The sequence below is a fragment of the Lycium ferocissimum genome, chromosome 4, assembly GCF_029784015.1.
Source record: "Lycium ferocissimum isolate CSIRO_LF1 chromosome 4, AGI_CSIRO_Lferr_CH_V1, whole genome shotgun sequence".
In the NCBI taxonomy this organism is placed as follows: Eukaryota; Viridiplantae; Streptophyta; class Magnoliopsida; order Solanales; family Solanaceae; genus Lycium; species Lycium ferocissimum.
Window position 1 is genome coordinate 1354634 of NC_081345.1, and position 14759 is coordinate 1369392.

The 14759-nt window shown below is 37.4% G+C and overlaps 1 protein-coding gene across 4 annotated transcripts in view; it reads left to right on the forward strand.

Moving 5' to 3' along the window:
* The first annotated feature begins 221 nt into the window (after positions 1 to 221).
* The window catches only part of LOC132051456 (uncharacterized), a 52605-nt gene continuing 38067 nt past the window's right edge, over positions 222 to 14759 (forward strand). For 2 of the 4 annotated variants that reach the window (XM_059442523.1, XM_059442525.1), the window contains exon 1: positions 224 to 530. Coding sequence is in view for 1 of the 4 variants with exons in the window: in XM_059442525.1 (XP_059298508.1) it covers positions 486 to 530 (45 nt within the window). In the remaining 3 variants the exon portion in view is untranslated. Of the gene's footprint in view, positions 531 to 14759 lie in introns of all 4 variants that reach the window. The other 2 variants (XM_059442524.1, XM_059442520.1) reach the window with 2 other exon arrangements.

The window sequence follows — 14759 nt, forward strand, 5'->3', positions numbered from 1 at the left end:
TTTCTTAAGAGGCGTGTAAATGAAAAACAGGATAACCAACCCGATTTGCAGGTATCGGGGCGATTTTTTGTCCGACCCGAATCCAGATAGTAGAAAGAAAGCGCGTAAATTTTCCCTCCTTAAAGCGAAAGAATTCCCCTGTGAGTGGCAGTATCCGCTATTTTCACTGGAAACCAAGGGCATGTCTGTCATAAAAAAAATTCAACCGAATGCACTTGTCTACTGTATTTTCCCAACACGAGAGGGAGAGAATAGAAGAGATAATAATATAATATAATAATAATGAAAAAAAGATCAACAACACGAAAAAGGAGTTTCCAAGGTGCACTCGTATCATATCGGTGATGATTAGGTTAGGTTTTAACTGATCCAAATTCATCACTGAATTAGCTTCTCCAAAGTTAATTTTTTTTTTTTTTTTTTTTACTGAAAACCCTAATTGAAGAAGAAGTAAAAGTGAAATTGGGGGGTTTGTGGAAGCTTGAATGGGTGCTCGAGAGAAGTCTTGTACCACCAACAACTCCATGCAGGTTACTTCACTTTACTCTCCTACTTATACTCTTTTTTCTTTTTAATTTAGTGTTTTTGCTTTACACCTTTCATTGAGCTCTAAATTGCACGAATTGTCCTTCAAATGGGCTGGTCTTTAATTTTTGGTCATGAATTTTTGCCACTTAGCAATCGAACTTATGCCTAGTGGGGCATAACTTGTGGGATATTGTGATGGGGAAGTATAAACTTATGCCCCGCAAAAAAGTTACTTGTTACGAGGGGCAAAAATTAAAGACCAGCACAAAATAGGGGCATTAGTGCCTGGTTAATTTTAGTTTTGTTTATTGTCAAATATGATGAATCCTTGAAGTAATAGCCGACTTTAATGAGTTTTGTATCGCGGGGTAGAAATGATTTTTTTGGTTTGTTAGCGATGATAGCTAATGTTATAAAGATAATTTCCAGTGGAACTGTTTCTTCGAGAATTTGATATTGGTGTCCTTTATAGAAGGTTTTTGTAGGAAAGTGAAATACTGTATCATTTATGCTTGTTTCGAAAGTCTACTTTTGACTCCTTATTAGATGCAGTTCACATAAGATAACTTGTAACTTGTAAATTAGGAACAAATGGTTCCAGCATAAATGAAAAGGGAAAAAGAATAACATCGTAATGAGATTGTAATCTAAATGCAAAAAGAAAGAGAGAATTCTAAAAGCAACAATTTACCTGGTTGGTGTTGAAAGCATCAGTGTTAACTCGTGAGAATCTAAGAAAAGGGGGAATTCATATGAGTTCAAGATGTTACTTATGTGGTCAAAATGCAGAGACAATTAGCCATCTATTTGTACATTTCATGGTGACCAGTCAGTTACGGGATTTGTTGATAAGGTTTAGAGATATAAGATGGACAACGCCAGGAAGAACCTCAGAAGTTCTGACAAGCTGGAATTCAGAGGGGGATAGCAGCACAAATGAAGACAGATGGAAATTGTCCGGTGCAACAATTTGGAAGGAAAGCAATTCTAGGTGTTTTGAAGATACTAGTTGTTCCTTACAAAGGATTAAGATGAATTTTATTCTTATGTTTTGTTATTGGTGTAAATCAGAGTATGTAGACGATCCAGTTTCTGTTATAGACATCCTAGTGTCCTTATGAGATAATATAGGGTTTAGCTTTGTCTACAGTTTATACTTTTGGTTTGGATCCACTGATGTAAACACTTCATTTTGGTTTCCAATACTTTGTGTTGATGATTCATATACAGTTTATTACCTTGTAAAAATAGAAGAAGAGGGATATGGTGAAACTGATAGATGCTACACCTTATTGGATTGAGCCTTGGTATGAAAACTCACTAATTGATCACTTCCAAATTCAAAGAGATGATGGAGTTGAAAAGATAGGACATGGAAAGAAGGTCAATACCATCCTAACAGAGACAAAAAATACTAGGTCATTTCTTCATATCTATCCTAGCCTTGGTGGGCATAGTCACATAATAACTGTTGCATAGCATAATTACCTGATACCTGTTGCTAATGGAAAGTGGCAGGTATCCAGTGGAATTAGTCGAGGTGCACGCAAGCTGGCCTGGACACCACGGTTAAAAAAAAAAAAGGTTAGCATCATTTGCCTAAAATGGTGTAATCCGTATTTGATTTGTTTCCTAGCTTAGACTAGGCATCAAGTCCTCAGAGGTTTACATTTACGACATATTTTTGTTTTCATATTTGTCTTATGAAATAATAATTGGAAGAGTAGAAGAAAGAAGTTGATAAAATGTCTCTACTAGAATTTAGAACGACAAAATGAAATAGAAGAAAGATCCCTAACCGTCCACTTTCTCTTTCCTTCTCGGGTCCTAATTTCCATGCTTTCCATCCCCATGTATTATTTTTTAATGATCATTTCTCCGACGGATCATTCTAAAACTTTTGATGGAAAGAAAGTCTTTTTCTTATTCTGATAATAAATCGTCCGAACTTAAGGAAAGATATAATGTAAAGACTCTTGGTTTGATGGATTGAAAGAAAACCTGGACTTGTTAGGCGGATATTAATCACTCCTCGTTACAATGGATATGTTGTATTCTCTTACTTCTTTTGCTTGCCTTTGAACGTTATGGTAATGTTATTTGCAGATGGGTTTCTAAGGCAAAACATATTCATCTTTCCATTTTCTAGAATTTTAATAATTCTAAAAGATAAGGGTGTTTCACTAAAGCTTGTGCCTTCATCAAAACCAACTCCACCATTTAACATTTTCACTTCCAATTATTGTGCCTCTTGTATTGAAAATCGCTCTAGAGTTTCTCAAACTGAAACTTGTCAACATCCATTTAAATTCTAAACCCAACTTCCCAGGCTTAAACTCCATCCGCCCTCCCCCTTTCAACTAGAAAGTTACTCTTATCTCCCTACTAACACTCTTTGGCCATTCCATCCTCTATGGGTCTGTGAGGCCGTTTGGATTTAGCTGAATTTAAGTAACTTATAAGCTCAAAAAAAGAAGAAGTGTTTTTGAATTGTGATTGCACCAAAAAGAGGGAAATTTTAAAAAAGCAAAGAGACAGAAAGAGGCCATGACTTGGGAAATGGGGCCTACTTTCTAAACTCTCCTTTTCTTTTTTCCTTCCCCCACGAGCATTTATTCCAATGAAATTTATTACCTCTTTAATGATGGTGAATAAAATATTTGTTATTTTGGTAAAAACTCTTTTGAGTTATTAGAGATCAATGATGATGGTAATAAATGGTTCTTATTAATAGAGCGCATCAGGAGAGTTTAAGAAAATTTTCGGAGGGTATGTGATGCTCTGAACAGGCTTCTTAGGCGAAAGAGAATCGTTACAGATGATGAGGATGGAAAATGCAAGTTTACACTAATAGAGTTTTCCAGAACTTTAACAGCTATGTCATCATGTTAGGATTAAGACATGGCTGGATGACAGAAAATCTTCCATCATTATTTCGGCATGAAAATGCAACTGTGAATAGGGAGAAATAACAGACAAGATCCTCCGATTCTTGGGCATACTACCAACTCAAAACCAATCTCTTATGTCTTAGACACCAAGTCTTTCATGGATGTGGCAAGGATTCCACAATGGCAAGATAGGGCATCACAAACATCTAAACTGGGACCAACAAAGTTTATATTGGTATTGAGATGTACAATAATCCTTATCTTTCTAAATGTTTGGCAGGAAGTTCCAATGACCCCTTCAATATCAGTTCAACACCGAAACGATACAAGAATGGCTCATTAATAGATCAGTGCAGGTCCGATAAGAAGAACCTTGAAACACAATACTTTCCTTTTTGACTTCCACTTGAGGAAAAAAGCTATTTTTTTTTTTGATCAAGTAAAAGATTTCATTAATCATAACAAGGCCAACTTGGACGTATACAAGTGGTATACCAAAAGAGGAGAAACCTACAACATATGGTTCTCTCCAAAAGACAGCCAATCCTCTGAACAAACTGGAACTACATGGGTGCATCAAAAGAAAATAAGGGATCGGAGACTACTCCTCAATTGAGCAAAGCTCATTTACACCCCTTCAAAAGCTCTCTTATGACTTTATCTTCCAATGTAATAAGCATTTAAAAAAATGCTCCCAGGCCCAAACCCCGAGGTAAGTTTCAAAACCCTTTTCAGACTTTTCTCTCTCCTCTAACCTTCTTTCCGATCATCTCTTCTACTGCTCCAACATGACCCAGATCCATATCCGACCAACCTGCACCTTTTTTCGACCTTCTTTCTCTTCCCAAATGAACTAGATTCTATTTCCGACCACCAAGAACCTTTTTCCAGCCACCCATAACTTTTTCCGACCAACTCTTTTCTGTTAATCATCATTTCTCTTTCATTTTTCATGCAGAACAAAATCTTCTTTTGTTTGTGGGGAGAAATCTTTTGAGATTATAGATTCCGGCGAGGGGTGGTTTGTTCTGATTAAAAGGGGGAAAAGATTCTCTTAAAAAATCAAAATGGAAGAGGAAAACTTCCGGCGAGTGTGTGAGGCTCTCATACAAGCCTCCAAACAACCAGGAATTTTTTAGAGAAAATAAGGATGGAAATCTCAAGCCTACTATTACAGGGTTTTCGTAAACTTTAATAGCTATGGTTGTTTCATACACATTGAGTCATTGATGGGGGATAGGATGAATGCAGTCATCATCCCAGAAATTGCGCATAACTCGGGATGGGGAGATATTGTAGACAAAATTCTCAAATTCTTGGGGAAGCAAACTTCGATCAGATTCAAGCACACCAATACACACCTGCTGAACACCTACGTTGATACATCAAAACTTCTTCATTGGTCGGAGACTTCAAAACCCACTACACCTCTTACAAGGGAGAACAACATGGTGACAGAAGATGAAAGTCACCACTTCCTTTCAAGATGCTTGGTCGGAACCTTCAATGATCCTTTCAAATTCAGTCCAAACAATGAGGTCTATTCAAAAATGGTTTTTCAATAGGTGGAAAATCTGTGCCGGCATGAGAGTAATTCCTATGGCCCACAACCAATTTCTTTTTGAACAGCCTTCGAGACAGGAAGCTACGAGAGTTCACGCCAGAGATTGGTTCTGGAATGGTCATCACTTATCACTGGAGTGGTGGTCTCCGGTCATCGGCATAGAAGTAGCAACTCAAAGATCAGGTCAAAAGTGGATCAAGGCTTTTGGAATCCTAATTAATGCGTGGAGGTTTGATACATTCAAATCTATCGGGGATATTTGCGGAGGATTTGTGGACATCGATGAAGACACTAAGAATCGAAGTCACTATTCTTGGGCAAGAATCTGTATTAAAAACTCCACAATGGAACTCCCAGATAAGCTAGATCTGGATGTGGCAAATTGGAGATTTGAAATCTCGGAGATTGATTTGGGGAAAAAAGCTGATGGTAGGGTCAACTCGAAGTACGTGCGTGGACAGCTGGACAAAAAACCCTTTCAGTCACAAAATTATGGGGTCCTCTACCTAGTCGTATCAACAAGTGGGCTTTTAATCAGAATGGGCCCAATGAAGCAAGCAGCTTTAGAAATTACAAAGAAGATGAAATGGGCCATTCAGATTTCACTCATTATTACAACAAAAACCCAAAGAGAAAGGCTAAAGTCAAAGCCTCAGGAGTGGCGTCCAAATGGGAATATTCACGAACGGAGAATACTCGAAGATATGACCTTCTCTCCTATTGATTCTTCATCACAGCAGTTCCACCCCAACACCACCAGTACTGTCTCTCCTTCATATGCAGAAGTTATGGGGTCAACTTCGGAGGCTGACGATGAAGCAGAGGAGGCAGAAACATTCATTAATAATCTCAGATTTCTTTCTCAAAGACTGGGTTGGCCATTTTCTACTTCTTCTACCATCGTTTGTTCTGATACGGACTCACACAATGATTCACTTCCACTGCTTTGGCATCAAGATGATCAACTAGAGACAAGAATTCAAGAGCCAAAATTAGTAGAGATCTCCAAATGGACAAAGCTGATTATGGGGAAGGCATGCAAAACCTGTTGGGATTAATTGTGAAGGATTTAAGCATGAAATCTTTGAATTAATTACGAGAATGGACCAATACAGGCAATCACAATTGCAAAGAAAAAATTCTTCTGATATTCCCAACAAGAGACAAGGGAAGAAGAAAAGGGAGATTGAAGTCCAAAACTTAATATGTGGGATCAACTATGAAGGGAGCAACAAAAAAGAGAGGGACAGGCATCACCATAACTTTTCCAGATAAAAGTGAAGGTATTGAGCTGGAACATCAGGGGTCTTAATTAAATGGGTAAAAGGAGTACCATATCCTCTCTTGTAAAAAAATGGAAAACAAATGTTATATGTATTCAGGAAACCAAAATGGAAAACTTGAACACTGACTTGATCTATTAAATTTGGGGAAACAGATAGGCAGAATGGCAAGAATTGAAAGCCAGTGGAACTAGAGATGGCATTATCATCTTGTGGGATAAGAGAATGTGGAAATTCATTGATTCCCACCGAGGTTGCTTCTCAATTACTTGTTTTTTTGAGAGCCTTCAAGAGGACTTCAGATGGGAATTTACAGGTGTATATGACCCTCACACTAACATCGAGAGCGAGGGATTCTGGAATGAACTTGGGGGAATCAGGGGTCTATGGAGTGACAACTGGGTTGTAGGAGGGGATTTCAATGTGTGTTGATATATAACTGAAAGACTGAATTGTACCAGAAGATCTAAGTCTATGAGATGCTTTTCGGAGACAATGGAAGATCTTCAACTTATAGATCTACCATTGGAAGGGGGCACAGTTCACATGGTCTAGAGGTGAAACTTTGCTACAAGCCTCTAGAATAGATAGATTCCTAGTCTTTTCAGAGTGGAATGATAGTTTCAAAGTCATCAAACAAATAGTACTACCAAGAGTCATCTCAGATCACAATCCTATACTACCAGAGAATGGGGAATGGGATGCACCACCATCTGACTTTAATTAAATTTCAAAATATGTGGTTTCAACTTGAGGGGTTCCTTGACATAATGAGAGGATGGTGGCAGAATTATTCAGTCAGTGGCACCCCAGATTTTGTGCTAACTCAAAAATTGAGAAACTTGAAGAAAGATCTTTCCAAGTGGAATAAGGAGGGTTATGGCAGATTTGAAACAAGGAGATGCAAGGCTCTTGAAGAACTAGCTATCTTAGAGTAGGCAACAGAAACTAGTGTTCCATCTCAGCTAGAAAAACAAAAGTTTATTAGCCTGAAACTTGAGTTGGAAGTGATTGCCAAAGCTGAAGAAACCTGCTGGAGACAAAAATCAAGATGCCTTTGGTTGAAAGATGGGGACAAAATACCAAATATCTTCACTCTCTGGCCAACTCACATAGGAGGTTCAACTCTATTGATAAGCTCCAAATTGGCGATGTTATTATAGAGGACAAAGATTTGATCAAGGGGGAAATACTGAACTATTACCAAGAGCTATACAAAGAAACTGAAGAATGGAGGCCAACCACCAACTTTGAGGACGTTGCTAGACTTTCTGTGGAAGACCGTGAGGGACTAGAAGTTGCCTTTGAGGAAGAAGAAGTTCATGCAGTCATTCAGTCCTTTGCACCGGATAAAGTCCCAGGGCCAGATGGCTTCACAATGGCATTCTTTCAAAAATCCCGGGAGTTCATAAAGCCAGAAATCAAGGGTGCCATCATTCACTTTCACTAACACAATTATATGTTGAGATCATGCAATTCCACATTCATCTCCTTGATCCCTAAAAAGACTGATGCTATGGAAATGAGGGACTTCAGGCCAATAAGTCTCATTGGTAGTGTTTATAAAATAGTGGCCAAACTTTTAGCAGAAAGGTTGAAGAAGGTAATTGGGAAGCTTGTTTCCAGTCACCAAAATGCCTTCATCAAGGGAATTGATGAAAGACAGATAACTGATGTAGCCTTAATTGCTAATGAAGTTTTGGATTGGAGGATTAAAACAGGAACCCCTGGGATCATGTGCAAACTTGATTTAGAGAAGGCTTTTGACAAGATTAATTGGTCTTACCTGACAAGATTAATTGGTCTTACCTGACCTCTATTATGAAGAAAATGGGATTTGGGGCAAAATGGGTTAAATGGATTAAATATTGCATCTCCACAGTCAAATATTCAATCCTGATAAACAAAGGGCCTGTGGGTTTTTTCTTTCCACAGAAAGGAATCAGGCAAGGAGATCCACTCTCACCTTTCTTGTTCATCTTGGCTATGGAAGGTCTAAGCAAGATGCTGTAAAAAGCTAGACAACTGCAATGGATACAGGAATTTAGTGTGGGCACAAATATAGGAAACACAACGCCTATCTCACATTTACTCTATGCTGATGACACACTAATATTTTGTGAAGCAGAGATGTCTCAAATCCTTTATCAGAATCTTACACTGATGCTTTTTGAAGCATTATCAGGATTGCACATCAACATGTTGAAAAGTATAATTTATCCAGTTAATGATGTTCTTAACATGGAGGAGCTGGCAGGTATTTTGGTGTGCAGTATAGGATCATTTCCTAGCACTTATTTGGGCCTACCTTTGGTTGTCAAATTCAAGTGTCGTGATATATGGAATGGGGTGGTGGAGAAATTTGAAAAAAGGTTACCCAGATGGCAAATTCAATATCTCTCATTAGGTGGAAGACACACTTATCAGTAGTGCTCTTGATAGTATACCAACCTACCTCATGTCCTTATTCCTCATTCCCAAGACGGTGCTAGATAAGCCTAGCTGGACACGATCAGGAGAAATTTTTTATGGGAAGGGAATAGCAGCACTCACAAATTTCGTTGGGAAACTTACATAAACAGCTACCTTTTATAAGCTCCTAATACTATATAGCTACAAGTTTGTAATTTACAAACCGTAGCTACCTTTGATGTGGTTTCGGCTGTATTTCCTTTTTTTTTTTAAAAAAAAAATACAGCGAAATACATGTATCATAAAAACAGAGTGAGTAAATCCTTTAAGGAGTTTCAGCTGTATTTCCGTGTTTTTAAGTACAGTGATATACATGTATCATAAAAGAGTAGAGTAAATCCTTTAAATACACAAATGAGTTGTGTATTTCATTGTATTTATATACTGATAATCCTTTTATTTTCACTGTATTTAACTGTATTTCAGTGTATTTCAGTGTTTACACTCATAAAATGACAAAATGAAGAAAATACACTGTAATTAAAAAGGAAGAATACAATCAAAACCGATCGAATCTCCAAAGGAAATACAAAATACCACTGTATTTACTCTAAAAGAATGAAGAATACATTCAAATCCTTTTAAAAATACATTATATTTACTCAAATCTGAGATAGATTCCGGTCACATACAAAAAATACAATTAAAAAAAATAACGAATACACTCAAATACACTCAGATCTGATATACAAGAAGGAGAAGAAGCCATAGATTCCGGTCCAATCTTCTATTAAATACAAAAAAATACACTAAGAAAATGACGAATACACTTGTATATGAGCTACAAGAAGGAGAAGAAGCCATGAATTCTGGTCTCCACCTTCATCAATGCCAATAGGGCAATCAATTAGAATAAAATCAAGTCTACTTTCATCATGAGCTTTTAAAGCATTCACAAGCCAAGCCAATGCTTTCCCACCAAACCCAATTGGCAATTTAGGTCTAGGCTTGGAAATACATAACAACTCAATAATTTTGGGTCTAGTAAGATTTTCAGGGATGGGTTTGTGAAGAAGGCTGATTTGGGGAAAAGGGTTGTTAGTGAAGGAGTGGGGGAGAGAGAAAAAGCCAGGGGACCCGATGGGGGAAATGGCGGCGGCGATAAAGGTATTAGGGGATTGATTTGTGAGAATGGAGAGGATGAAGATCTATATGACAAGAGAGTTGGAAGAGATGAGAATGGAAATGGAGAGAGAGAAAGAGAGGGGCGAGGGAGAAGATAGATTTGGTAGGTGAGAGAAAATCAATTTAAAAGAGGAACTTGTGAAATACAGGACACTGGTTATGATGTGTAATTTAAGAAAATATTTTAGCTAGGAAAAATAAATAAAATAAAAGGTAGTTATTATTTATAAATAGGTCTTAGAGATAGCTATGACAAGTAAATTTTCCAATTTCATTTGGTAAAATGGGACAAAGCATTGCTCCCAAAGTGCAATGGAGGCCTAGGAGTCAAAGATCTGGCAATTCATAAAAATTCTTTACTTATGAAATGGCTTTGGAGGTTTGGCTCAGATGATGGAAGTCTTTGGAAGAAGGTGATCATAGCTAAACATGGTAAAAAGGACAACTGGAGCTCTAATACTGTGCTTTTACCTTATGGAGTTGGGCCATGGAAGTATATCAGTAAGCTGGGTTCTGAGTTTTCTCATGGAATCCACTTCAAACCTGGTGATGGTGTTCATATTAAGTTTTGGAAGGATAGATGGCTCAACAATACATCTCTCATGGAGGAATACCCCAGCCTCTTCAACATTGCCAGAGACAAGGATTCCTCAATTGCTCAAAACAGGAACAACAACAGTTGGGATGTGCATTTCAAAAGGTTTGTACAGGATTGGGAACTTGGGAGTTTGATGGAAATGTTAGCTAAGGTGGAAGCTCACAACATTGATGAAAGTGCACCAGACAAGTTGAGATGTGCAAACAAAGGGACATTCACAGGGAAAGAATGCTATAGGCAACTATGTTCTCATAATCAATTGCATGATATATGGCCATGGAAGCTAATATGGAAGACTAAACTGCCTATGAAGATTAAATGTTTCAGCTGGGTTATACTAAAGAATGCATGTCTTACTCTGGATAATCTGAATAGAAGATGCTTCCAGTTAGACAACATATGTTATTTCTGTGAGAGCACTCAGGAGACAGTTAACCACCTCTTTCTGCATTGCCCATTAGCTTAGGACCTTTGGAACATGTTTCTATGTATTTTTCAGTTAAGCTGGGTGATGCCACAAAGTTTGAGAGAAGCCCACATGTCTTGGAGTTTATGGATAGTTGATAAGACCATCTGGAATATGATTCCTGCTGCAATTTTTTGGTGTATTTGGACTGAGAGGAGCAAGAGATGTTTTGATGATACCTCAACTCCTATTCAAGCTCTCAAAGCCAAATGCTTAGTTAATCTTTTTTGCAGGACAATGTTGTCCCCACTCCCCAGTATCTAATACTGAACAGTTTTTAGAAATCAATGTATAGGGGCCTGCAATTCTGTATTTTTTGCATATCTGTGGTTACGATCTACTTGATGCTTTTCTAATGAAACATCTTACTTAAAAAAAAAAAAAGGCTCTCCTATTTCGCTCTTTCCAATGACCTACATTAAAGCAAGAGGAGTAACATTCTAAGCCTTGTGCCTTCTTCTCCTTGCTCCACTCTTCCAGCTGAACGTCAACTCCTTCACGTATGTTGGCATTACCCAAGAAAAGGTACTATAATTAAAGCTGACGGGTGGTTCTGAAATGGAAGAATCTGTCACTAGAATGGTGGGGTGTTGTGACTGAACATAAGGACGGGGGATGGGAGTTAGAAATCTTAGAGCTTACAATCAGAGTTTGTTATGCAAATGGATATGGAGGTTAAATAATGTGGAAAAAGTCCCCCGGAAAGATATGGTAGAGGTTAAATATGGATAGAGGGTTTAGCGCACCTAAAACAGTCAAAACACCGTATGAAGTAGCTGTTTGGAGGCAGATTTGTAACCTTTGGGCGGAATTCAGTACGTATGTTGGATTGATGGCGGACAATGAGAAAAAGATTAGACACCGGAAAGATAATTGAGAGTGTTCTGGGTTGCTGAAAGATCAATATCCTAACCTATACAGGTTGTGTTATAATTTTGAAGTTTGTGTAGCAAACATATTTTCATATAGGATGAAACTTCCATTCAGAAATGCAATAAGTTAACAACTATATTTCATAGACTGTAGCTGCTCCTTTTTTCCTTCAAAACATTCCTTATTTCTATCTTTCCATACAGTCCAAGCTATGCACAGAGGAATAGCTCTCCAGGTTTTCTTTAAGGATGCTTTTGGACATGCGTTTTCCCACTCTCTCACCCATTCTTAAACTTCTTAGGACTTGCCCATTGGATGCCAAAATTAACCATGAACATGATCCATAACTGCCAAGTAAACTCACAGTGCACAAAAATATGATCCATGGATTCACATGATCTCTCATACAAGTAGCATCTGTTGCACATGATCCAACCCCTTTTCATCAAATTTTCTTGTTCAGACATGCTTCAAGAGACACTAGCCAACCAAGCAAGTAACTTTTGTTGGAAGTGAGGTCTTCCATATCATCTCAAGGCCACTTTTGCACTTGCACTGACTGATCAGCATTGAGTAGTTTATATAATGAATTGACAATAAAAGAACCTTTTTATTAGCTTTCCAGAACATGCCATCTTCTTTTTCCGGCATTTTTTTTATTTTTTATGATAAGGTAAATAATTTTATTTACACTTGTGGAATTCCATGTACAAGACATATACCAAAAGAAGAGAACCTACACCAAAGTATGGTTCTCAACAAAAGAGATGCAATCCACTATACAAATAGGGACCTCATAAGTACACCTAAACGAAACTAGAGACAACATATTGCTTTGCATTTTCATAAAATCTTGTTCCACCCCTTCAAAAGCCCTCTGATTTCTCTCTTTCCAAATAACCCACATGATTGCTAAGGGGGCAACACTCCATGCCGTTAGTCTAAAATCTTGTTCCGGCATTAACTCTACTGATTGCATCTTCTAAATCAGAATACATCATGTTTGCATTATTTGTACTTTTGAAAAGAAGACGTTATGGATTTTCATAATTTGTTGGACTTGCTAGACTGCATAGGATTTTAATGTAATCAAGTCCAGCTTTATCTATGTATTTTCGCAATATCAGCTTGATACTATTTTCAATAAAATCTTACCTTATAAAAAATAAAGCTTACAATTTTTTAATTTTAAATTAATTCAAATGCAAATTAATTTGAGTCACAATTAACTTTAAGTTATAAGCTGAAATTATTTATTTTTTAATAGATGGTATTTATTTATATTCTCTTTATGTGAATATTTGTAATAATAATTTCATAACCGATTGAATATCAAATAAATATCATTATGTCGGAAAGTAAAATTGTAGCTAATTATTGATAATTGCTTTGAACTTTGACATAGACATGGGAAACATCTAGCCAATGCAATATATTGTAAAACGAGCATTGGTTGGTGTAGAAATCTTCTGATGAATGGTTTTCACTAATATACACTTAGCAATTGCATTAGCATATTAGCATATATGTATGATAACAAAAAAGAAATAGACAGAGAGATACAAGAAGGGGGTAAAAAGAATTGGAGTAAGGCTTTTAATGAGAAGATATTTTGGGAACTATAAAAGAATGCAAGATATAATACGGTAAGTTACGGGGTCAAACCAAAGTAGCTTTCTAAGCTAAAAAATAATAAGTTGGGACCTCCAACTTATAGCTTTTGGTTTATTTTGGCTTGAAAGTACTTGATTTTAACTTTTGGTGTTTACCAGACACCCAAACAAGCCAAAAAGTGCTTTTAAGTTGGTATGACTAGCTTTTAAGCCAATTCAAACACCCTCTGTGTCTCGACAAACCTGATGACGACAGAGATATTAAACCAATCTACATTCAGGATATTGCTCCCATATCCTTTCTGGATAATCCTCCACAACTTCCTTGGCATGGTGATTCATCGGGCCTTGACATGTAGTTGCTTCCCTCTGTTGAAGATACGTCAACTGGGATCAAACATAATGCTCCTAAAATCATGAGTATTTTATATATCAAAGGTGACACAACAATTGAAGAAATTATTTATTTATTTATGATAAAAATGCCAAGGAATTGTTTAATAATCCAGAATATGTACAATATGTCTAGAGAGAGAAGCTCCTACTTCTCTCTAGAATCAATAAAATTGAAATTTCCTTCAAAGATATGTTAGATTGGTCAGCTCAGAAATTGGGTGGCAGATGCTTGAAGACAGAATCAGGAGAGAACATTACTTCTTGTTGTCTAGTGACATGTTCTGCGAAGGAAGAAATTTCTGAAGACTTGCTTAGTTGGGTCCTTCTCAAAGTGGGTGGGTTCGTCAGAAGCTGTTAGTAATTGGGCTACGGAAGGTTGGAACGTAGCTGATGGAGTGAAAATCACCAAGCTAGGTGACTCCAAGTTCCTGTTTCGATTCGCCAACAAGCTTCAAGCCATGCATGTTCTTGAAGTTGGCTTGACGATAACTATCTAAAGCTCGAAAGTTGGTAGGAACTTTTTGGATGTGACGATTCAAGACTTCCCAGCAAACCCGAGAAAGTTGTCGGAACAACTACATTGCGTCGGGAGTGATCTGAAACGTTTGTATATGCGATGGGTTAGGTCGGGATTATGAGGCGAGCACCACTGAAGGTTGATTTGTGTCAAAGGTTGCCGGAAAATCTTCGGACGCGTTGGTGTGTGTCAGAGACGTGCTCGCTAGGACCATAGCTTTAGGTGGCGCGTGAGAGGGCTTCTGCTGGAGGTTCTAACTGGTAAATTGCACAGTGATTATTCCCAGTTCTGGTACCATGTGAAAAATAATAACCCGAGAGAAAATGTTTATTAATATTTGTATCTCTACTGTATTACACTGAACTCTATTTATTTATACTTATATTTTATACAAAAGACATACACCTTTTCCAATATGGGACATAGTCTAACA